Source organism: Meleagris gallopavo, chromosome 22 (genome assembly GCF_000146605.3).
Source record: "Meleagris gallopavo isolate NT-WF06-2002-E0010 breed Aviagen turkey brand Nicholas breeding stock chromosome 22, Turkey_5.1, whole genome shotgun sequence".
Taxonomy (NCBI): Eukaryota; Metazoa; Chordata; class Aves; order Galliformes; family Phasianidae; genus Meleagris; species Meleagris gallopavo.
This window is the reverse complement of record NC_015032.2, coordinates 4,291,913-4,318,183: the sequence shown is the minus strand read 5'-3', so window position 1 is coordinate 4,318,183 and position 26,271 is coordinate 4,291,913. Positions and strand designations below refer to the sequence as shown.

Here is a 26,271-nt window from a genome sequence, read left to right as displayed (position 1 = left end):
TTTGTCTATCTATTTAAAAGGAGCAACATGCCTAGATTAACAACAGTGGTCAATTAGGCAAAGAATAAAATGTCCACAATGCAAGCTCTACATAGGTTTATAGTGTACTGGTCATGCACAAATCCCTACAGATCCTGGCAGGCATTTAACATTTAAGTTGATGTAAGATCAAGTTGGTAATGAACTGGCTGCTGGGTGGACTGTAGCCAGCTCCAAATCACTGGTAGATGCAGCGTCTGCCATCACAAGACTCAAGTCACATCACATCAGTGGTCGTCGACTTTAGCCCTTTTTGCTTTCAAGGAGAGATGCTGCAAGGAGAGAGAAAAAACACTTAGCACGTGCACCACAATTATAAAAAAGTTCAACTGGAAAGCTTCCACTCATTAATCCCAAATTAAAACAAATGCAAACATGTCAGACCACCCTTCCCAAGCCCTTGCTTATCCTTGATACAGCTAAAATAAATCCATGAAATCAAACAGCCTCCATGCATCCAAAAGTAACATCTTGGCTTGGTGTAAGATATCTTCAGGTACTTCTGTATGAACTCCAAGCACATCAACAACTCGGCACTTGATGCAGCTTGTCAACAGGTAAAAATGCACAGAAGGGTACCTATGTTCCCAACAGTGCATCTACACAGACACCAGGAACACATAATAATAAAGAACAAGATTTTAACAAATGCATTAACACCACAGCTATAGTTTCATTGGACCATGGAACCTACACGCTCTGAAAGAAAAAGTCACACAGAAACATGGAATGAAAACATGAAAATCAGCTTCTTAAACCACTGCAGAAATGAGACAGAATTGTCTAAAAACATAATCAAATTGTAGGAAAAAGTCTTGACAGAGAGTCCTATTCAGGTTCAGTTGTTTTTGTTTTTTAAAACCCGATACAGGAATTGAAATGATTCATTTCAGGGATACGTTAGCAAAAGGATGTGTCCTTCAGAAGAAAAAGGGTCTGAATTACAGAAATTTAGCAGTTAACTGTTTATTCAAAATTTACACGTATAACTCCGGTTTTATTTCTGATTTTCAAACACTTATCAATACACCTAAGCCTCCTCGCTGATGAGGATAACTGACTAAACCAAAAGAGGAGTTTCCCTCAAAACTAGCTCTACTTCCAATAACTTTCATGCGTTTTAGGATGAAAGTATATATAATGCTTCTGCCATGTTGCAAGCTAAGTACAACTTTGTTGAATCAAAAAGGCTGCAAGCATGAGAGTCAGCTTCTGATGTGATCTTGTAGAAGATCTACAACAGTCGCAGCACTGCCTTGCAAAAATTCAAGGCAACTCTCCTCTTCCAAAAAGCAATTCCAGTTTTGCCTGAATGAGTCACCGACCCACACGTCCCAGCAGCACCTATTTAAAGCAAAACCTCACACCACGTTGTTGCCCATGGAGAGGTTATGTGATAATGAGATGCTGTGTTACGTATGGGATGTTACAACATGTCAATATGTGAGTCAAAAGGACAAATTGTTCCAGTAGCAGATTTGATACAACAGGAATGCTGCCTCATCATTTACCACCACACCTGCAGAATACATCTAACTGCAGCTAAAGGCTCAAGGATGTATCCTGCAGTCATTACTACCTTTGTCAAATGCATATAGAGTAAAAGGCAGAAAATATTCAAGTACTTTGTAAATGTATTTATAGCTGGCCAATGTGTATGCAACTGAGATGAATTCTCAAAGCTCAACATCTATTAAACAAAAAACCCCTGCCATGTTAATTACATGAACACCAGTGTTCTTATAAAATGTATCTATGTGGCTACAGTATAAGATGCTCCATGCAGTAGTGTTTTTCTTTTTTCCAAAAACCCCAGGAAGTGAAAGCAAGCAAGCACGAAATTCTTAAAGAAGTCAAATAGCGAGACAGATCAAAATACAAATCAGAAACAGTATTTTTTGCAGTATGGCTGCTCATATGCTAATAGATGTCTTGTTTTGCATCAGTTTGCTATTCAAGTGCCTGTTTCCCCTCAGCATTTTGGAAGTAGTCCACTAATTCATAACATAAAGCTCAATAATTATTAATATCTCATGGGAAACTCGCATGCAAGATCAGTTCGGTAATCTTGTCTGTATTTACTTACAATGCAGTATCTGCAGCTTCAGCATGACTAATATTTAGGTAGTATTTAATGCCAATCCAGATCTCTCAATTGTCAGAAAGAATAAGACTAAACTGATGAGTTCGCATGGGACAGAGTTGAGAAAGAATAGTAGGGGAAAAAAAAAAAAGATGGCAACTGTTAAAAGATGAAGTGAAGAACAGAATCACAGGCTGGTTAAAGTTGGAAGGGAGCTCTGGAGGCCGTCTGGCCCAATCTCTGCTCAAGTAGTGACACCCAGAGAAGTGTGGCCACAACCATGTCCAGGTAGCTTCTGAAGATCTCCAAGGAGACTTCACAGTGGGCAGCCTCTGCCAGTGCTCCATCACCTGCACAGCAAACAAGTGCTTCCTGATGTTCAGATGGAACTTCTTGTGATACAGCTTGTGCCTACTGCCTATCATCCTGGCACTGGGGACAACTGAAAAGAGCCTTGCTCAGTCTTCTTTGTGTCCTCCCTTCAGGTTTTTATACACTTCTCTTTCTTCTTCCTCTAAGTGTGTATACTGCACAACAGAACTTGCAATAAAAGTTGTACAAACAGCAGCTGTCCCTTACGTTTCATGTTTTTAACAGATCAGGGTTGACTTTTTGTAGTAGATAATCAAAAACAAAGGGCTTGGGATTTGCACAAACATTTGCAAATAATACAAAGACACTTGTGAATGACTGTGCAAATTATGAGCACTGTCAGTCACAGTGATGCTCACAGAAGAAACACCAAACACCTATATTTAAGTGCAGAATAGCTGAAGATTTCATCTTTTGAGGGCTATGTTGCTCTGTAATTTCTCAATCACGTCTGTTGGTTGGATAATAGGGCAAAAAGCTTTCATGCATCAATTTACTATTTTCCTTCTTTACAGTAAAATGCCTCAAATGAAAAAAAAAAAACCTATTTGTTTCTACTATTAAATAGATGAAAACAATAACAACAACAACAAAAAAAATCAGCGAAAAATTCGGATACAAGGCTGTTAATACAGCAGTGGTACCGTTTGGGCTTTATGCCGATTCCGTACCGTTCCTTGCTGGTAAAAATGAGGTGCCAGCTCCACGAGCCATGCAGATTCGATGGCAGTTACATCTCTCATGTAGTACTTGGCTGTCTGTATGACTTCGTTGTATACTACCCTAGGAGAAGGAAAAGAAAAACCATGTTTGTGCTATAAGGAAACAAGGGGGAGAGGTGATTAACACCATATTAAGATACGCATACAAGCTGACAGATAGAATATTCACAGCATGAAAAGAAAGTCTGTAGATTATGCAGTAATCTCTTACCTCTTTTTAGGGTTGTTCAGAGTACACTAAATTAAGACAACTTTTAGACCACCATTAAAAAAACTTCACATACTACTAGAACAGACCAATACAGGGTATAAAAAGAGATAATGGGACTAAGGGGATTCATAGCAAATACTTTGGAAGAGAATGTTAGTTATTCTGTGCTGTCATGAGAAAGGATGTCAAAGACACCAAAATCCTGGGTCCATAACAAGCTGGGCCGAAGTTACAGCATGAACATCCCTCGTGCAGACAGAAAAGATAACGATTAGAGCAAGAAATCAGCTTTAGTTGCTGCCAGGACATCCTCTGGAAGAGATGCAGAAACAGCCAGCTATATGGACTCAAACATCTGAGCCCACATGAACAGAAAGGACAACCTATTTCTGAAGACACCCTACTGCAGGGAAAGTCTACCAAGGAAGTGCAAACCCACACTCTGAACAGTTAGTCACCAAAGCCATAAGTCACTATCAGCCTCCTATACACAGTAAAGCTGCCACAAGGTTTGTGGTTTCTTATTAATTGGTATTTTGCTCTCAAAGCAAGGGAGCACAAACTTTTCTTCTCTGCAAATACAACTAAAAAGAAATCTAAGAAAAAGCAAGAAGAATAAGAACAGATTTTATACACATCTGAAACAGATGGAGAACTGAAGCCCTCCATACAGGGGGTGCTCCCAAACAGTTGGAATTCGGGTTGCCAGGTAAGGTAACCCACAGGAATCCTATAGGATTCCATGAGAGAACAGTGTTCAGGCTGGCAGTGGCAATCCTATAGGGCCCTGAAAGACAGCTCCAAGCAATAGTGCTGCCATCAACACCAAACAGGTGCTTTTCAAAGATTTTGAATCATGAACTGCATATGCACATGCCCTCTCCTAGGAAGCCATGTACAAGCACTGCGGCAGCTGCTGGACAGTACATTTATTTATTAGGTCTAATAAAAACAAACCTAGCTCTATCTAGGTATAGAGACTGCTCACAGACCAAGCTGTAGGACAAGACACAGCACCTATTAAGAAGGGTCAGTTTGCTCTACAGCCTCTACAGGCTTTGTGATAGTTAGACATCACCATCTTTCTTTGATTTACTTGGATATTGCCTACAAAGTGTTGCAAAGGAAATAGCATCTGAATCCTCCCTGCGGGAACCATGACTTTCTACATTTATTCCTCCACTGATAAAGAAAGACAATCATAAAAATGTCTGGATGCCAGGAATGCCTTATAAAGATCACAAAGCAAGCACAAGTTGCTTTAACTTACCAGCGTGGAGGTTTCTCTGCATACAGTACTGAAGTAGGGTGGATATGAAGTTCATGGTCATCACGGATAGTCCTTAAAAGGAAGATTTATTATTTAGAATTTGATTCCTTTCATCCCCAGTAGGAATGTTAATAAAAGGCAACAATGAAAGAACTGGAGCAAATTAAAAAGATTTCTATTTAATGAAGAAGCTTTCAGTTGAAACCAGGCTTAAATCCTGGTCAAAGAAACAACTGACAATGTAATGATCTACGTTAAATGAAGAAGCAGTGTTCATTCAGGGTTTTATTTAGTTCACTGGAAGCAATAGAACATTAGTATACATACTACATAGTGCTTGCTTGCATTAACACAAGTTAATTACTGTTACTAACAGATTCCCCGTTATCAAACTTTTTATATTTGACAAAGAAAAACATCAATGCAGTTTGAACAAAGACGTAGTAAATCAATTGCCACATGTTCCTTACTGCAAGCATCCAGAAGCACACTCATCTGTTGATTGTGCTTAGATTTACCCAATCAAACAAGCTTTTCAACTAAGCAAGAGTTGTAATGAAACTACTTATATTACCTGTAAGCTCCAGTAGAGTGGAATTTAGCTGCGTTAGCAAAGAATCCAGAAACTATGCATCTTAGAACAGGATCTGGATCACCTGAAGAAAAGAATTTTTTTGTATAATTAGTCAATGGAAAGGTAAAAAATCCCTTAGGCATCATTTAATCATCACAGACAACTTCTCATGCTGCATCAAGCTCTGATAGCAAATAAAGATGAGCCCTGCAATCTCCTGTAAGAAACAAAAGTTACTGAAGTCTCCAAGAAGACAGATACAAAGTCCTTAGAGCAAACCTGTGTGACAGCTAAGCATTAAGGTCTGATTGTTCAGAGCTGCTAGAAATGAGTGCTGAAAACCAGTTATGGCATTCGTGTCCACACAGCAGCCAGCAATCAGATCTCAATGTCTATACATCATTATGAATACAGTAGAAAACTGTCCTTTTGTAAAGTCAGAAGAAGAAATGAGGTGACCTTTTTATAACTTCTTTCTAGATTTGTCCTTTTAATCCAAGATCAATGTTGATGATCTCTTACTGGAAAAGATAACTAATGAAGGCTGGTCTATGTGTTAATTGTAAAAATACACTAATTTGCTCGTTCACAGTCATTTTTAGGAAAAAAATACATGGCTTTAATTAATGTTATTTTTAGGCCATGAAAAATACAGGAAAGGCAAGAAGCACACTGGCAATTTAGAGTCTACCCTCAAAACGTGCAACAGATTTAGAAGGAAAGGAAGGAAGAAGGAAGCAAACTTTCACCTTCACTGGACTTCTTTGGCACTTTAAAGCGTACAAGAAGCTTTTTGAGCTGCTCTCTTACAACAGAAGCTCTAACAAGTCCTTTGTAGTTCAGAAAGTGTTCCTGACACCACTGAGAACTTTTGCTGTGCTGCAGAGTAAGGAGAAAGAAATTACATGAAAAGCCACCAGTAAAACAATGAACAATCTCTCACAATCTTATTTTCTTTTGTCTTCTGCAATGCTACTTAGTGTCCTTTTTGCTGAAAATCATCTTCTTACATAGCAGCTATCAAGTGTAGGTAGCAACAGTAATTACAGAGCACGTTTCAAGCAACCTCTAAATGGCAGACAAGTGCATCGTATCAAAAATGAGTCTGTTTTTAATCTCAAAATGTAAACAACATTTTCTTTATACTGTTTTCATTGGTCTCCTTTTCCAGAAGCCAATACTTCATTCAAGAATCTCTGCATTCAGCTGCTTTAAGAGATATATGCAGATATGTCTCAAAATCTGAAGAGCAAAGTTTCATTTAGTGCCTGATTGCTTTGAGAATAGGAAGAGGAAAGTTTTCTTTTTAGAGTGGTTATATTGGTTCAACTCAAGACTTTTTACAAACATTGTTATAGAAGTGCTCCATATTAGCAAAATAATGTGGCAGTATTTTATGGAAAGACTGCTACAGCAGGATGTAGTTTATCATCAGTAGAACTCAAATATCTCTATAGAAAGGATGTAGAAACACAAATTTCACTCAAAATTTGAATACTTGATTTTTATTAGACCCTTCCAAAAATCCCCATCTCTCTGAAAATATAGTTATCTACAGATAAGAATCCTGGGCCATATCTGAACTACAGAATTTTGTTCCGTGACCGAAGGAACTACAGAAGATTTGTGGCAAAGCATGACCAGAGTATCTTTTAATGCAGAACTCACAATAGACTTGGCAAGTCCTCAGCTTTGAGGATTCTATATCCAGAAATTCCAGAACCAGAACAGGGGACACCCAGGTTCTTCACATCCCACAAATCCACGTACACTTGCACTGACTTACTTTGACAAAGGCTTCATAAACATTAAGCATAGTGAGATGATCACCTTCCTCCACAGCAAACTTTCTGTGTTGCCTGGCCTGGAGGAAGATAAATGCATTTTAAAAGCAGTCATGCTTAATGACCTCAGTTCCTATCGCCTCTATTTCCTGGTGACTATCATAATTCTACCATAAAGAACAGTTCTTCAACACAACATCTATATTCTACCACCCATATATATTGAGGTGGTGTTCTTAAACTTAAATTAGAAAAATGAGCTGAAAATAAATGCCAAAAATCTAAGAGAGACCCATTAAAATTAGGCTCCTGATACTTATCAAAAGTTCAGTATCACCTAGTACTTTCTTTTCTGTTCTCTGAAAAGGAAGGAGAACTTGTGGAAGTTAGCTTAGTTGCTTGGCTTGTGTTTTGTTTTTTTTGTTTTTTTTATTTTATTTCCCTCCCCCTTCTTTAACAATCTCTCATGCTGGCCAGTATTGGTTTAAAACCCTTCACATTTCTGGTCCTGAGAAGGAGTCTGTTCATAGTAGCAAAGGACACATGGACCCCACTGTTACTCAGTTTCCCCTCTTACCTAGAACCACTAGGTACAGTTCAAAGCTTTGCTTCATTTTCATATGGATTTGCAATCTGTAGCACGCATCAATAAAATACTTGGTGGAAAACTAAAAATATAGAATGTACCAAAAGAAAAAAAAAAAAATGTGACTGAGCTTACAGCTTGAGATTTTTGATTCGGAGGGATCAAAAAGATGTTCTGAATTTGCATCATTGCAGCAATTGTTAAAATCTCCTGGGAGCAGCCAAAATTTCCTGAAAAGCAAGTGGAAAAATTCAGAAAAGGAAATCCTCTTGCATCCAACTTACCACCACACAGAATAGAGGAAAATTAAAAATATATATATAAGAAATATACATGTATATATATATATATATAGTATATAGTATAACAACAACAAATACCTAACTCAGTTTATTTTTTTTTTTTTTGTCAAATATAACAGTGAATGTTTTCATGGAAAATTAAAAGGCAATGTATTAATCTTAATTATTCATGCGTTAAATGTTGGTCACTATTAGAGAGGCCCATGAGTTTAACAGCTGTTCTTATTAAACACTACACCAAGACAAAACAGACTGTACGCTTCAAGTTTAGCCTATATCTAATAGTATGCTACTGTTACTAGAGCAATATCCACTACTCATCACAAGACTATGAAGAAAATTCTGTTTTTTCCCCACCTACCTGATTCCAGAAGCATCTTTGCAAACATTGGATTCAGAGGAAACTCTGCTATTCTCATTCCCAGAGGCTCAGTTAAACGGCAGTGCATATCCAAGCCTGCAGCACATTGATAAATGTATTGGTGATGCAGGTAAAAGTAGCACAGAAAGACTTGTTTAGAATTGTGAGCTAAAAATACAGCAAATACACCTAGGAACATTGTCAGTTTTCTGAGTTACATCTGTTTGGGTCCGAGAGAAATAATTTAATAGCATTAGAGAAGCACAAATGATAAAGAGTGTCTGCAGTGTATCCTGCCTGGTGCATCAGTAACTGAGCTGCCAGCCATATTCCAGCTGTAGCCTTTTCACTGGAGCTGGAGTGGTACACAATGAAGGCAGAGCAGCTTGGTTTTCAGAGCATGAGAGAAACCACAGAAGGACAAACCGATGGAAGCAAAGCAGCAGGACAGCACTGCAGACTGCATAAATAACCATGCCAGAGCACACTGAGGAACCAACAGTGGCCCACACCATACATAAACGTGCTATTTGTCAGACTGGGTGGTGGCAAAAAGCCACAGAGAGAAAACCCAAACCACAAATGAAGTCAGAGGAGGACAGCTCCGACACCTCACGTCAGCACACCTAACGCCACAGCTATCTCTGTCAGATGTTTACTTTCCTTTATTACTTGATAAGACTTTTATTGAACTTGTTATGACAATACAATAAGTCACACACCACACCCCTACACTGACACAAGATACTGCACCTAATGTAAAAATGTTATCCTTGGAGACAGGTACAAAATGCATCCTGTGTGTAGTGATGAAGTAATATATTTAAACATGCAGTCAGAGAAACTGAAAAAATTAAGGTATGATTAGTTACCATTTGACCAAGGCTTAAGTGCTATCTTAGAACATGGAGCACCTAATTTAAAGAAACATAACTGGGTTCCGAAGTGGGGAGGAGGAGAAATCATCATCTTTTTAAGTTTCTACAGGTATATTAAGCCATAGGCTACTGACTTCTGCTGAATTCTGTGTCAGTGCAATTGTGTATGGATATATAGAGCTCCTGTGCAGGTGTCTTTGTAGCAGCAAGCCTGCATTTACAGGGAAGAGCTACAATGGACACAAGTTTGGAACAGGTTTACTGAAATTACCTTAGAAGCAACTGCTGTATATAGCTATGAAAGCTTAGATAGAGATATTGAAAAGATTACTACTGAGCATGCTTCAACATCTTGTCATTAAAAAGCTTCAAGTACAATCACTAGTCAGTGATGGGTGAAGGGAGGAAAACATCCGATTTTAAACCTGGCTGGACAGCAACATAAAAACAAATCTCCAACAAAATACTGGCTCTGAAATAAAGCTATAAATAAAGTCACTTCTTGCCTGCTTATCTGTCTAAATTATGCTTAAAAATAATAAACTCCAGCTGACAACTCTGACTTTCAAATGGGCATCAAAGGAGGAGGCTGAGAAAAGGTCCTCCTGATGTAATCTGTTTGCATCACTGCAAAAATAATCAGTCTGAGAACACTGATGTGTTTATTCAACAGAACTATCTCAGCCTGCACAAGCTGCTCCGCAGGGTCCTGACCCTAAGCTGCACATTTACATGATATTACAATGCAAGTGTTGAAATACAGGTTCATACTTGCATAAGAGAAATACAACCCTTACTGCTCTTGCCAATTCCTAGGCAGCTTTATCTCTGTAAAAAAAGAAATCTTCACAAAACTAGCAAAAACCTGAAACTTCAGCAAAAATCTCAGAGTTAACCTGTATCACAGGCATGCATGCATTCCTTTCTATCTCAAACACCAACATCAGAGCTTCTCTGTTTTGCTACAAAAGCTGGACAGCCAACAGAGTAACAGCTCCATGCTTTCCCGTGAAACTCCCGTGAGTATAACACTTATGCCAAAACTGCAGACAGCTACCAGTGAGTTTACTCACTTTTCCTCTCCATTTCCCTAAGGTGGCTTGGGCTGCAAATTCATCCTTGCAACATGCTTCATAGCCAGCACAAAGGCACCTGTTCCAGGCCGAAATGGCTGCCATGAACCTAGTGCCTCAGGTGGAACCCTGCTTTTCAAGATGCAACTGAACCAGCACAGAACAAAATCCCAGCCAACGAGCTACAGCTCCACGAGAATAAGAATTGCACCAGCTGCCACAGATTACAACATAGCATTTGTAAGTGATGTAAAAAATGGCCACAGACCAATGTCAGACGCTTCCAAAATTTACACAAACTCTTCTATACTACCTTTTTCCTCTTGTTTACATTATCAAAGAATCACAGAATGACTGAGTTGCAAGAACTTCACAGCTCCCCCAGCCCCACCACTGCTGTGTGCTGGCTGCCCTCAGCTCAGGCTGCCCAGGGCCCAGCCACAGCCTCAGGCACCTCCAGGGATGGGGCACCCACAGCTCTGGGCAGCAGTGCCAGGGCCTCACTGCCTCCTAAGAGAATCTCCTCCTCACATCTAACTTAAATCTCCCCTTTTATTTTAAAGCCTTCAAAATCTTATCAATGAAAGGCTACAAAAACTCGTATGTGATACCTGATTTGCTGAGCTATTGGGAAGCATGCTTTGTTAGATTTTTGATTCCAGTCTTCAGTGACTTTCTGCTCTCAAACTCAAGCATCAGATTGTACTTACAATGCACAGGCAGAGTCAAGATCAGATAATGAATGGAACACGTTAACAGAAAAACTAAAAATGCCTTCTGTGCTTCTTGAAGTCCAACCAAGGAAGAAGTAAAGTAGCAATTATATTGAATATGATAAATTCTGTTTATTAAAATTAGTCTGACCACAAAAGAGATGTCACACCTTTACTTCCAACTTGTTTTATTCTTCTTTATACTTGTTTATACTTGAATTTTCCATCACTGGCATAGTAACACAAAATGAAAGACTGAATATCCAACAACCTATCCAAATGCACACATGTGAATTTAGTGTCTTACTCATGTACTGGTCTAATTAGTGACCTATCTCCTTTCATAACTTTGTAACACTCTTTAAGAACTGGAGAAACTCAAGATCTGCCCGAGCAAATCAAGTCAACACCCACATCAGCTCAGAGCCCTGTTCCTAGCAATGGCAAATACTTGGTTCCTTTCAAGAAAGCAAAAGGCAATGCACAGAAGATAGCAGTAAAAGCTGCTTTTGCACAATCAAAAACAAATTCTAGTTTATACTCTATGCCATAGTTTTCTAGTTCCTCCCTGGAACTAGAACTTCTGCTTTTCCTTTGCTTACTTGTGTGAAGTAACCACTGAACAAAAGAAAGTAAATTCTGAGGAGGCTGAAGTACATTTAGGAAAAAAATAATTAAAAAAAAAAAGCTTCACCCGAACAACTCCCGTAAGAAAATTGTAGGTAAAACAAAGTATAATATTCTCACCTCCTAAAGCATACAGTAATTCTAAGGCTTGTACCATTGACTGTGCAGGAGGTGGCTGTGGAAAACAAAAACATGGATTGTTTAAAGTTCTCATCATAAAACCTAAGAGTTTTCACAGAAGTTCTTAGATCTTCTTCCACAAAATCATTCTAATGATCTTTCTGCACATACAAAATGAAAAGACTTCTCAGAATCTTCCTGTCAGCCTTTCACTGACCACCAGTGCTGCAAGTCAGAGCCATCTCAACAGGTTCAGGATCATCACTACGACACTCTCAAGATCCTATCAGTATACAGGATTAGGCCAAGCTATAAAAAGCAAGCTCTCTTTACGCAAAAGCAGTGATGACATCAATTACTTCTCAACTTTGTCTTCTACTCTTCTCTTTACATAAGAGTAGCTAGAAACTTTAGAGAAACCTAAAAACTGGTATTGCTCTTTTTAACAAGGTGGATAAATACAGGTTTAGTTCCGTAGATTCTTCCCCCCCACAAATTCAGTGCAAATCAAAATCAAATTAGCTATAGTTTTACAGAATCCTAAGGACATTTTCTTTCCAGACTTTTCTCAACTGCTCCACACTTGTAACAGCAAACTCTAAAATACAACAGCTGTTGTTTCTAAGTTGTCATATATTACTTGCACTAGCTGATTCCCAGAAAGATACTTTGCCACCTGATAGTGGTCAATGAGGTGTAATTCCCAAATTAGCAAAGCAATAGTTACTGGTTCAGTGGGTTACCAACAAGTCACCTAGTGATCACTGTTGGCATTAAAGGAAGATGACAGACTTCATTGCATAGGACTCACCGAAAGGAAGGGGAACCTGAGCACGTTGTCAATTCCCAGAGCTTTCAGCTGCAAGATGACAGGTGCAAGGTTACTGCGCTGCATCTCAGGAACAGTGGACTTGGGCAACTTCTCAAAGTCTTCCTCTGTTACAGGAGAAAGCAAAGATATTTGGGATTGGGTTTCAGCTCTTCCTGTGTGCAAGTCACCATGATAAAACTACCCTTTTCAGTTTAAAACTCTTGACTATGAACACTTCGTAGGTGTTAAAAGAACTCTTTCTCAAAATGACATTATTTTAATGATTGTATTTTCGGTTACTTTAATGTGAAAATTCTATGTTTATCTATACTCGTGATTCTACTTGACCCACATTTCAACTTGAAATATAAATTCTTCACAGAAATCTGGAAATACTTTTTCTTCCAATAGTTTGATTTGTTAAATCAGAAAACGTTCTAAAACACCAAATTGCAAAATGCTGCAAATCACTTTGGGAGAAGGTGCTTAATTTTACTTCAATTTCAAAAGGATAAAGGATCACACTTCTAAAAAAAGACAACTAGGAAAAGAAAATATTTTTTAATTTCACAGTGTATCAGCAATTGCTCTCAAAGCAGCCAAAGACCTACCCCTGGGAAATACAAGCACATCTCACACAGGTGTGTTATCACTCTGTCACCCAAACCCAATGACAAATTGTTAACCTCCACGATCTAGTAAGCATTTCCCTTAGTCTGCAGGCTCTTAGAGTCCATGGAAAGGTCTGTTAAATTTAAAGCACGAGCAATTACATTCACTCTTGATTCTTCACTAGACACACAAATTTAGGGAACAAAGCACGTCTTTCTTTAACGTAGCAACTGCTGGCAAGCACATACACTTTTCAAAAAGATATGCTTGGTATCTCTAAGTCTCAAAGCTTGATAACATCAGAAGGAACCTGAGGCACACATAAGCAACTGCAGTGCTCAGCTGTAAGGCCTTTTCCTATTCAACAGCTGACAGAAGAGGCAGTTGGATTGCAGCATTCTGAGCACTGCGAGTGGCTGACAGATTCATTTATAACAGTTATTTTTGTACACTGCCAGCTTCAATATTTCAAGGCAGCTTTTGAGGTTGGCACCTACTGCTATGGAGACCACATCAGGAAGATTTCCTCTATCATCTGACAGACGTCTGCAATCCTTTGCAGACACTTTAGTCACAGAAGAGTGTGGCACAGGTGGCTGTTAAGTGATGCGAATCTTTAGAAAACAAAATCACTGAAAGGCAGAATTCTGTGCAGAGCTGTACCAACACAGTTGTATCAACACAAAAGTTTCACTGATTGCAAACTTGCAAACTTTCACTAAGTTCTCTAAGAAACTGCTAAGTTCACATTGCTGTTTCATAAAAGGATCCCATTTCTGGTGCTTAGCAGGTATGAACAAAGCATTTCTAAATAAGCCAGAGGAGTAACGAAGGAAAATAACTATCTCTTGCTGAAAGAAGACGCAGTTTTGTTCTCCTTAAGCTAATGCTAAAGCCACTGTAAAACAAAATGCAAGTCATGTCAGCAAGCTCACCTTCCCAACACATCCCATTCCTGACCTGTATAAAGCCTGTAACATTTCCCAGAGCGGTTCCGGCCTGCACGTCCTGCTCTCTGATTAGCTGAAGCTTTGGACACCGGTACCACCACAAGGCATTCAATGGCTGTTTTTGGATTGTAGGCTCGAAGCTTCACAAAACCACAATCGATGACATACGCAATTCCATGAATTGTGATAGAAGTCTCAGCAACGTTGGTGGCCACTATCACCTGCAGACATGGACACAGCGATGATACCGTGAGCCCTTCAATCTCAACTGTGCTGTCACTAGCACCAGTGCACCAGGGCTCACATACAAGATACTACAAGATATGACAGTTCCAGTAAATGCACTCTGGAGTACAAAAGGATACAGTAAAGGCAGCAGAAATCGTCCTCAACTTGATGTAACTCTAGTTTTTACAGTTTCTCAATCTTTTTCTTATTCAGGTTTATCCCCTCTTCATAAATGCAGAAGAACTTGGCGTGTTTGCAGAGAAAAATGTTATCTAACTGTAAATGAAATGTTCTTAATTAGTGAACTAAAATATTGAATTGATGCTTCTCAGTTATATTGAACTTGTAACACTGGAGCAGGGCAGGAGACAGGAGGAGCAGAGCTGATTCACTGTCCATGTTCAGTATTCCTGTTCTTGTATACAAGTCCTAGAATATTAAAAAAGAATTGCTCCCAAGTGACAGAGGGAAATTTAATCCTTATTTCACATGAAAATAAAGAAGTAAATCTTAGCAGTTAATCCTCCTGGAGAGAAAAGAAGTATTTATCACTCAACAGTCTCCAGCATCAGATGAACACCTTTACCCATTAGACTCAGCAGGCACAAGAAGTGTAACAACTCACTCCATGTAATTGTCAGTTTATCTCGGCCCCAACACAAGCTCTGCTCAAGTAGAAAGCACTAATCATGACCAATTAGATGACAGTTCTTTGATGTTAAACATCTAAACAAGGCTTCCAGAAGTCAAAACAAAGCTTTTTTTTTTTTTAAACTCAAGTCAAGCAAGGTTTAACTTCTTTCTTACATGCAAATTTACCCACTCTGTCCTTAATTTTTCTTTTCTTGGTACAGAACAGCTTAGTCTAGGTACCTTGTCCACAGAAAGAAATGATAACAGTGAAAGCAGACTTCAGAGTGTAACAACCTACATCTGGACATAAGCAAAACTTGCAAATGGACAAAGATAAATACATGAGGAATGTAAAAAGACTCCTAAAGATTGACAAGCTGAGGTAGAAAGGAGAGTTAGAACTAACATATCTTGCACTGATCGATGATCAAAAGGGAAGGCAGAGAAAATGCTCTGGGCTCACAGTGTGAAAGATGACAGGCACTATTAAGAGATGCAAAAAGTTTTGCTCTGTAAGAGCTCACAACAGTCTCACAATGTGAACATTTTTTGCATTAACCTGCAAAACACAGACAGCCTTCTGGATGGTAGAGATTACATTAAATTAAAACTTTACCTTCCTGACACTGCGAGAAACTCTCTCAAATACTTTCATCTGATCAGGAGAAGGCAGCCCAGCATACATGGGGAGAACACGGAGATGCTTCTTCATTCCAGTGCGAGAAAGGGCCCGAGCCTGTTCTATAAGCATAGAAACAACAGTCTCCACTTCCTCCTAGAAGCACAGCAAGATGAAAGAGCATGAGAGTGCTTTCATTTACAGATATCCTACAGATATCACCTATATGAGACCTGCACCAAAATAATCCTAATATAATTTTAATTTTTCAAAATCCAGAACTATCTGACCAGGTCCCTCAATTTTGCAATATTCCTATATTAATTACTATTTATATTAATGTTGCTATTTATATATATACTGTTGTTGTTCAAGACAGTGTCCCATCACAAATATATGAGAAAAATCGTGAAAGATGTGCTGAACAAAGTTCAGTAATAAAGAAGACCTGTTTTTCTCTGCATCTCTTAATTTGTGAGATCAAAATGAGGGGCTGATCTGTTCTGACTGTGCTGTAGGCCCTCATCTAGAATGACACAGTAACAGCATTAACATCTATTGCTCAACTTAATCTCATAGATCAGCTGTGGCTCTCAAAACACAACAACAAAAAAAGAATAAGGTTTAGATACAATCTCATCAGATACTCAACTCTCTCTTTCAAAGTCAAATCAATAATAAGCACGAAGAATTTCTTATAGAAACATGCAGGATGCTGGTGAGGCCATTCAAGGTAGTCTGTTCTGCACTGTGGAACTGTAAGTGATCTCTAATTTACTCTTTCAATCTGCAATAGTAAGCTAACTGGTACACAGCAGAAAAATATAGTTGTTGGGTTTTTTTAATCTAATCATATAGCAATTTGTTTCTCCTGTCAAAGACTTCAGATTTTAAGACTAATATACATAAAATTCCATTTGTACTAATTATTAACAGTGACTCACTGTCAAACTGAACAACTTTGTAGGTGTGACTATCACTAAAAAGCACACTGTTCATGTATTAACAAGACCAAAACCACACAGTATTAAAAGAGAAAAGCCATCATCCCTTATCAGCTTTGATAAATTCAGACTATTGCATCAATACATTTTCTGGAAGTCCTTGGGACCAGCCTAATTCTGCTCTCATTGACAGAAGGGTTCATCATCTTAATGACAGTGAAGAAAGGAAAGCAGGAGTCTGAAAAGACTTCACAAAGTCAACAGAACAACACTGTAAAGCAAAAAAGTACTGTTGTCTATACCTGGCCAGTCAAAAATGCCAGTATATCACCATCATTCTCCATCTGGTGAATTTTCATTGCAGTTTCCACAGTTGATTTTACATAATCAGGAACAGGACTGTGGAGAGAGAACATAGAGTATTGTTAGTTAGGGTAGTATGGTTAGGCTGTGGTTGGACTTGATCTTTAAGGTCTTTTCCAACCTCAGCAATTCTATGCTTCTATGATTTTATATCTATTTGCTTTTTAAAAAATAACAAAATTTAAAAAACAGCAACTCATTTTTTTCTTTGACACTGCTTTGAGTTTAAAAAGTCATTCTGCATATGTTCTGCTGCGATAAGCAACATCCTATCACTTCAAGAGCTTTTTTAATGTCATTTTCTCAAGCAAATTTATTTGTAGTATGCACTTTAGAATAACTCATATGACCATGTGTCTGCTCTAAGAAGAAAAATGTAATTTTGAGGTTTTACACATGCTACAATTTTATTTTTTTCCATATGATGAATGTACCCATCATTAGAAACATTTCCCAGCACATGCAAGAGTAGCATCTCCCAATGGGAAGTGAACTGACACAAGTAGAACATGATTTTCATTTGTACAAATGTGAGTTTACGTGCACAAATTTGAAAGTTCTTTTGAGAATTCTGTTTTAATGTCTTCCATTTATGAAACTGCCTTTGAAATCCTCTGCTCTCTCACAGAAAAGCAGAGTAGAAGTTGGAAGGAACCTTCAAAGATCAACCAGACCAACTGCAAAAGAACAAATCACTTGCAGAATGGAGACCACTAAAAACTAAAGCTGAGGAGGCTTTTGAGAGACTCTATGCATTTATTTCAAAATAAACTCAAGGGTGAAAAAAAGTTCCTTTAATTTGTCTATAGCTTATGATGTTTCATCGCCTTTGTACTTAAATGCATTCCTGCTGCTCACAGAAGTGGAAAATTCATTCAATTTTGTATCTATACTTACGTCCTTAGTTTCTTGGTACCAAAACTATGAAAGTATTTTGGCAAACATAGCCATTCTTTCACACTGAATGTTACACCTTATTACAACTGAGCTGGTACATTATGACACCACAAGTTAGACATTCTTAATCACCACCGAAAAGATCAAACAGAAACACACCTCTGTATGTAAAAGATGTCAACTGGAAACGTCCTCCCCTCCACAGTAAGGATCACACTGGTATCTTTGCTGGGGTCACCAGTATCATTTTGGTTAAAGAAATCCTTGAATTTCTACATTAAAATAAAGACAAATACTTTCAGTTTGGAACTTCAAAGAATCAAGGGGGAAAACTAATGACATATAGCTTTCATAAATTTGAGTCTTTTGATAAAGTTCTAATTTAAAAAACGTAAAAGTTGGATTTTGCTGCCTCAGATTCAGGCAATGAGCCTCCAGGGATGGGGCACCCACAGCTCTGGGCAGCCTGTGTCAGTCTCACCACCCTCTTCGTAAAGGATTTCCTCCTCACATCTTACCTAAACCTCCCCTCTTTTCATTTAAAACTGTTCCCCTTGTTCCATCATTATCTGCCCACGTGAAAAGTTAGCCTCCCTCCTCATTATAAGCACACTTTAAGTACTAGAAGGCTGGAATGAGGTGTCCCCAGAGACTTCTCCAGACTGAACAAACCCAGCTCCCTCAGCCAGTCTTTGTAGGAGAGCTGTTCCTCTCTTCTTCAGCACTCAAACAGGAGCAGAGGACAAACTCCACATGAACAGAATTGGAGCTGTCACTTAGGGTCACTTCATTTTAAACCAAATTTGTGAGATATACCTCTGCATCCAAGGTGGCTGAAGCCACAATCAGTCGAAGATCTCCACGTTTCTTTTGAATCTAGGATCAAAGATACAAAGAACATCTAGAGTAAAAACTGTCTTCTGAGCTATAAGGCTAGACACAAGTTTCAGAGCATCCAGATTACCAGTGACTTCTCTGTAAAAATAGTTTGTGATCAAGACAGCTGATGAACTGAAGCACCTGTCTTGCCCCATGACCATATCAACCTGAGAAATGCGTGTGGAGCCTTTTATATTTAAGGCTAAGAAAGAATTGAGGGTATTCAAATGGAAATCATAGTTTATTCTTAATTTCTGGTGGAAGTCAGATCACTGATGGCTTTAAAGTCAGCAACTCCCTGCAAGGTCACTTCCCATAATCATCTTCAGCAGAAGAAAGACTGTCTTTTTCCTTATGTAATACAAAGATAAAATTCAGTCTCAGGGGAGGAAACAGAGAATCCCAAGTGTCAGATGTGTAAAGTAAACAGCTGATACATACAATGAGCTGTGGGATAAGTGAGGAATTAGAAATCTCCCTCTTTCAAATGAATTCACTAACAAAACATCAGGAGCAGAAGTTTAGTAAAGATGATGACAGTGAAAAGCGTTAAAGACCACATTAAAAAATAACCTTTTTTAGTAATCCAATGGCAATATCTGTATAAAGAGTCCTTTCATGGGCTTCATCCAGCATGAGAACACTGCAAATAAAGCAGAAAGATAAGATCTATAAATGCATGGAATTATGCTAGAATCAGTAACTTCCTATATTAAATATCATTGTTTAAATTTGTTACTGAATTATTGCTTACATAAGAAAGTCAGACTTCCAAATAATTTTCACATTTTTTAACTTTAACTTACACTAATCAAACCTCAGCCTAAAAAAAAAAAAAAAAACAAACCCCAGTTGTTTACCAAGATACACTTCAGCAAATATTCAGTCCACGTTTCCTTACCTGTACCTTGTTAACAGAGGATCAGCCATCATCTCCCTTACCAGCATACCATCGGTTAGAAACTAAACGTGAATGCAAAGAAAAATGGTAAAAAGTCAAACAAACAAACAAAAAAAAAAATCAAACAACAAAGCCTTGGAGGTAGTCCTAATTACACATGTGATTTATTTACTTGAATAATTTTCTAAGCTTTTGCCTTAGAAAATTTTTACTTGCTTTTCATTTTTTCTAATGGTCTATGAAGTTGTTCTATTTTCAGCTATGGAAGCTGAATACAATTCTGAGCTATCCTGGAGATAAGCAGAGAAATTGGTACTTCATCATACTGATTTTTGAGAATTAGTTGTTCTTCACTGAAAACAACACAGACATGCAGCACTGGGATATGCTAATAGAAGTTTCTTCATACTTGTCTGTAACGTGACTGAATTTGCTCTACAAGTAACATTCTCTGTATCAATATAGCTTAGATCCTCTCAAAGTAAATTACTTAAGATCTCTCTCACATCTCCCCAGAACACAAGACTTAACATTACAACAAATTCAATGTTTTAATTTAGTAATTTTTTATTTCTAGCCAGTAGAAACCCACCAGTTTTAATTAGCCCTCAGAGTTTGACCTAGGACTATAAATTTGGTCTTTAATCAGCAAGAACTGATTTTCAAGGTAAAAATTCCAAAGTTTCCAACCTCAAACAACGAATCAGACTCCAAAACATCTGTATTTCTTTCAGTTCTAAAGTGCTATTAGTCTCAAAAAAAAAAAAAGTAAATTGTTTCATTCATCATCATTCCTATCCCAATAAACTAAAGCAAACTCTTGTCTGTCCACAATACAAACAACATTAATATCATTCATAGGGCTAAAGAAAGCTTGCTATTAAATCCACATCAAATTACTCTCAGCCTGCCCATCTTCTGTCTTATCTGCACTTTTAATCAAAACCTATTTTTGGGTGGTGAGGATACTTCAGCTTTGATTCACTGCAGGCTTTCACAATGGCTTTGAGTCAGATGAGGTCACAATGGTGCTGTACCAACAGCTCGCAACAGCTAACTTGAAAATTTAAATTAATTAAATTTTTTAAAATTAAAATCTTTAATTTTACAACAGTGGCTGTCAGACCAGCACAATAAAACATACTAGTTCTAGATAGCCACAACCACCTCAATACACTCCTAGGGTATCCATCTGGAAAACCAAAAAGCTATCTACTCTCTATACCGAGCATCACAACTTTCCCACTGATTTTGCAAAAGTGCTTTAAAAGTTTCAGCTAAACTTTCCAGAATAACCACATACTATTTACCTTAATTCTTGTAGCCTGTGGATCTGTGCAGTCATCAAAACGAATGCAATATCCAACTTCATGACCCAACACTGCACCCCTTTCATCAGCAACTCGGCCTGCAACCTGACAATAGAGATTCATGTCAACAAAAAGCAGCTAATAGCAAAATTCTTCATTACACCCTTGTTTTGTCCATAGAAAGTCAGCATCAAAACAGAAACAAAGCTACTGCTTCTGAAGTATGACTTGTTCTTAATCAAATACAAAATTCTGTTTCATGTCGTAGTGCATGCTGAACATGCAAGTGGTAAACAAACCTTTAAGATCCTTCAGCATAACTTAACCTGCTTCACACTTCTTAAGACAGGTTTAGAACTAATTTCCTGTGAAAAGTTCTGTCAGACCTACAAAGGTTGTCCTTCAACCAGTCACAAAGCTGGGGAAAGACGACACATCAGCAACTGTGAAAGTACAGTTTCAGAACACAGCTGGCATGCAATAAGAAGAGAACACATACGTAGCATGCAGAAGTTATTTGTTAAGCTGGTATGTCCCTGAATTTACTCAGACTTTTACTTTTTTCCTTGTTATCTAAAGATGCTAGTCTCCTTTTCATAACACAGAAATTTCTATGCAGAAAACAGATAGAAAACTGGCAAATAATTAAAAGCAGCAACAATTTTTGGAAGAGAAGTGCCCTGGAACAGTTTTAAGCCAATGGCTGAAATCCTGATTTACTGTTGTACAGAATATTAGGTACTAGCAGGCTATGGTTTCAGCAAACTACAACACAATTAAAAAGCTAAAGTCAGAATAAAACCCCAGAACACACACATTAGTTCTGTTAGAATTCCAGCAGTAAGCTTTTTCAGTCATTCAAATGACATCCTAAACCATACAGATGGGAGTGAATGCATCATGTATCACTTTCAGGCAAACATTCAGAGTAACTGTCAGCCTGGGTAGTGCAAGCAGAACTTCGGGTATTTCTAAACTATGCAAGTTAGCCAACTACTGCTCTTCACTTGGGACAACCTCCACACTCTACCTGAGAAAGTAGGTAAACACATTAATTAAAATGAAAAAGTCTATTTCAGTTCAAGACAAAGCAATAAATCATCAATGTCTCCCATCTCCCAGCAATAGTTATGTGATGCAGGCAGTTTCCAACTACATTCTCAAACAAAAATCCTACTGTGACTATACACTAAGCCCTAGCTGAATAATCCTATTTTAGACTTAAAAGTAGTATGTTAAGACATAAAAGGGAAGAGAGAAACACATTCGTTGTGAGAAATCATTGCAGCATGTGCAGCATCTCCTGTAGAACTGCTGAATGTCAACTGAATGTTCTTTGAAGGGGAGAAGGAAGGACACTGCAGGCAAACTGCCCAAAGCACATGATGCAGATTACTGCAACAGACTGTTTCTTTAATGACAGCGGATGTAGTGAAAGAACACTGGATGAGGTGAACCTCTAAAGTGGACAATTACTCAATCTACTACACTTTTACCAGAAGCATGCACTGATACACTGCAGGTACAGCTAAATATCATTAATTAAAATAAAATAGAACAGGCAAAATGAGGATTACAAAAAGGCACCTGATTTACTGTAAAAAGAGTAATTGGCAGCAGAAAAGCTTCAACCCACCTATTCAGTGTTTGGTGGCAGTTATGAAAACAAACAGCACTGGCTGCTTTCTGTGCAGATTATTAACACAGAGTGCAAGTTGTTGTCCCTTCTCCCTCTCATAGAACACCTAACTTACATTATGTGCTCCTAGACTTACCAATTAAATGCAAAGATGATAAAACTGGTTTCTTCTTTTCCCCACCCTCTTACCAGGGGAAACAGTAAAAAAAAATTCAAGAAAATTAGGTATGATTTGCTTGAAAGGAAACAAGTGTACAACCTCCTCCACTGGCCACATTACTGTACACGGATTTGTACCACTGCTTTACTCAGGGGAACAAGTTAGAGACCATACAATCATAATCCTAGCCCAGAGTCAATCACAGCTCAACCCTGCACAGTCCCAACTCCCTGTATAGTTTCTGCTGATGCAACTCAATTTTATTTCTAAACTTCTTCATCTGTTACTCTGGCCTTGAAATTGTTGGCAAGACCTACTAATCATGCTGAATTCAGCATACAGTATCAGAAATTCTGGAAGATGAGCAGAAACCCCTATTCATTCAGGAGCTCAGAGTTGCCATGCCTGTTATTCAGCAAAAACCACTAATAAATGGGAAGTTATAATGATAATTAAGTGGGAAAATCTGGACATGGAGAAACTCACTGAAACAGCAGCAACTCGGCGAGGCTGTGTCACCCCAACCACTCTTCCTTCAGCTGTCCAGCCAGCTTCTGCTAGATACTGCAAACAAATATTTAGGGAAAGAAGTCGTTATGATCAAGAGGTGCTGGCTCTCCACACTGTCTGCTTGGCTCCGATTCTGACACAAGCTTATGCATGATCTCTAGAAAACCAGTTACTTTTTGTGCATTATTTGTCTCACCATTAAAAACAATTTAGGTTTCTATAATTGTTTTTAATTAAGAAAAATACAGTATAATAACTACTTCAAAGAACACTAGCTTTCAGAAGGTATGCTAAAAGCACTTGTTTGAGTCTCAAGTATTAATCTGAATTGCTCCATTTTTTATTTATTTTATAACCTCTTTGAAGACAGGCAGCACAAGTCAAGTGCTCACACTGAAACGGATGGCATTCATCATTAGCTTGCAGTTATTTAAGTTAAAATCAAGAGTCATTCATAAAAAACTTAGGAAACCCACACTTCCTTTCCTTCTCAAAACCATGTTTTCAACAAAATTTTAAACTTAATTCTGATAAAGTTATAAAAGCATTCACTTTAGCAGAGTAGCTATTATTTGTATCAGCATACATGTGTAGGGTATGCTCCTTTCCAGGAGCGAAAGAAGGCTTTCTATCACAGATATGCCAGCTCTTGCTACCAAATATGAAGCTTTACTTCTCTCTCCTTTTGGTCATGCACGCGCGCGCACACACACACACACACACCCAACACTGGCAAATTCCATTCTTACACCATAGTTCTGGGATTCTGGTTTAATATTTCATGCAAAATCCTCTGAGGGAATACCAGATTTTACCAAGCTAAACACACACTTACCTGTGGAATTTGCGTTGACTTCCCACATCCTGTTTCTCCAACAATCACCAGAGTTTGATAGCTCTCCACTAGATAAAGTATGTGATTTCTTAGCTGAAAGACATAACATTTAGGTATCAAAACCAGATCTGTACAAAAATAAGAAAGCTAACATTAGTGTTTACCTAAGCAAAGTCATTTTACAGAGAATGTGCTGTCAAAAGTTAAGAGATTCTTTCAAATCTACAAATATTATGTATACAAAATACAGTAATTAAATTAAATCTACAAAGCCCATAAAACTGTTGGCAACAGCTGTCAATGAGAACGATCAATTTCAGCAAATAAAGAGAATGAGATCACATAACAACTATTCTATGTTGTAAAAGGTTTCTATACTGCTTTCTCAAATACAAACAAAACCACAAAAGCCAGGCACCATCTAACTGATTTCATATCCCCCAAAAGAACTCTTGTACCTTAAAAACAGGCAGCTTTTGTCTCTGTTGTTCAATAGAGAGAGAAGCATAAGGATTATAGATGACTGTTACACCACTGCTCTCTGCAGGACTCTGCCTCTCCTCCGAGACGCTGACGCCAGGACCTTCTGTGCCTACATGACAGCAGTTAACTTTTACAATACAACCAAAATCAAGATGTTCCTTGCAAGGAGGAATTTTATACATCCTAGCATTATATCAAGAGATCAATTTTTCTAGAAAATTAATCAAAAATATTCTGTATCAGTAAACAAGCGAAAATTGTGTCAAATCAAATATCTTTCTCCTGCTAGTTAAAAACCTAACATGAATACATACTAATATCAAATTTTTAAAGGAAGATAAAGGAGAAAAAAAGCATATGGGAAAAATAAACAGCAAGGTCTTAGGACCGTTATTCTTCCATGCAGCAGTTCAGATATAGCTTCAACATCAATCTCAGAAGCATGGCCATGGATTTCAAGCCAGCCAGCCATGTAACAGGACTCCTTTGGACTAACATGAACCACAAAAGCATTCAGCCTTGCCTACTGATGAGATACACCACTGCAGCTCTACATTTACCTCAGTATCTGAAATTTGACTTATTTCTGCTGCGTGTTAAAATAAAACTAGTGACAACCAAAAATTCCAAATAATGCAGGCAAACCAAAAACAAAAACTCATTTCAACAAAGAAATGGATTGTCTCTAGCTGCAAATTCAACTGGAAAAATCTGAGAGCAAAAGGGTTTCTCCTGTTTTGTAGGATTTGCTTGTTTGGGGTTTTTCCCATTGTTTCTGCTGTCAAAAAACAACTCACCCCAAGTCAAAGCTGCCAAGTAAGTGAACCAATTTTAACAGCAATTAGCACTGACTCTGATAACTACCCACTCCCAGAATGGGTGAGGTAAGAAACTGGAAGGTTCAGGACCCACCGCCACTCAGAACATAGAATTGTTTGAGATGAAAGGGACCTAAAAGGTCATCTAGGCCAATTCTCCTGCAGTGAACAGGGACACCGACAGCTCCATCATGTGCTCAGAGCCCCATCCAGCCTGACCTTGAATGTCTCCAGGGCATCCACCACTTCTCTACGCAACCTACATCAGTGCTTCACCATCCTTAGCATAAATAACTTGTTCCTTATATGCAACCTAAATCTCCTCTCCTCTAGTTTGAAAGCATTTCCCCTTGCCCTATCGCAGTAGATGCTGCTGAAGAGTCTGTCCCCATCTTCCTAACAGCCCACAAAAACACCCCTCAGCTCCCTCTCCTCCAGCCTGACCTGCTCCAGCCGCCCCCGTGTTCCACTCCCTGATCTCATTCACGGCCCTTTCCGGACCCGCTGCGTTAAGCCCACGTCTGCGTGATGCTGGGAGCCCCCCAAGCTCCCGACGCAACCTCAGGAGCGCTGCAGGGCGGCTCTCTTCCCCCAGTCCTCTCTCAGCGTAGCCCCCGCCACTCCCCAGCTACAAGGGCACACGGTGCCCGCTGGCCGCAGAGTGCCCCCGGCACGTAGCAGCGCTCACAGAAGCCTCTCCTCCCAGCTGAGGTGCAGAGCGCTCCTCCGGCAGCGCAGCCCGTGCGGTTCCCCGCCACCACCGGGGCCAGAAGCGCTTTAGCCCACGGAGGAAAGGATAAAAAAAGGGAAAGAAGGAAGGCGCAAGCCTCCCCTGCCACACAGCCGCGCCGCCCTCACCCGGCTTCCAAAACTTCACCGGTCCCACGGGCGCCGCCATCTTCGGGTGAGAGGGTAACCGGAAGCGGAAGTGCTGAGCCCACGTGACTCGGCGCGAGTTGCTGCG

General features: G+C 38.8%; 1 protein-coding gene across 2 annotated transcripts; it reads right to left on the bottom strand.

The window, feature by feature from the left end:
* DHX35 (DEAH-box helicase 35) lies at positions 1 to 26,271 on the bottom strand. Of its 2 annotated transcripts, none has more exons than XM_010722324.2 (22): positions 26,166 to 26,271; positions 24,465 to 24,598; positions 24,007 to 24,099; positions 23,148 to 23,225; positions 20,863 to 20,967; positions 19,553 to 19,614; positions 19,225 to 19,294; positions 18,589 to 18,648; positions 17,932 to 18,044; positions 16,815 to 16,911; positions 15,566 to 15,724; positions 14,099 to 14,309; positions 12,527 to 12,651; positions 11,716 to 11,770; positions 8,305 to 8,400; positions 7,777 to 7,871; positions 7,058 to 7,135; positions 6,021 to 6,150; positions 5,272 to 5,353; positions 4,698 to 4,769; positions 3,139 to 3,277; positions 1 to 311 (listed from the first exon to the last, which is right to left on the bottom strand). In XM_010722324.2, the coding sequence occupies exons 1-22, from the start codon at positions 26,203 to 26,205 to the stop codon at positions 267 to 269; spliced, it is 2,139 nt and encodes a 712-aa protein (XP_010720626.1). In that variant the 5' UTR covers positions 26,206 to 26,271; the 3' UTR covers positions 1 to 266. The 2 variants fall into 2 exon arrangements, with proteins under 2 accessions (XP_010720626.1, XP_003211993.1); XM_003211945.3 differs by having other exon boundaries at positions 3,166 to 3,277.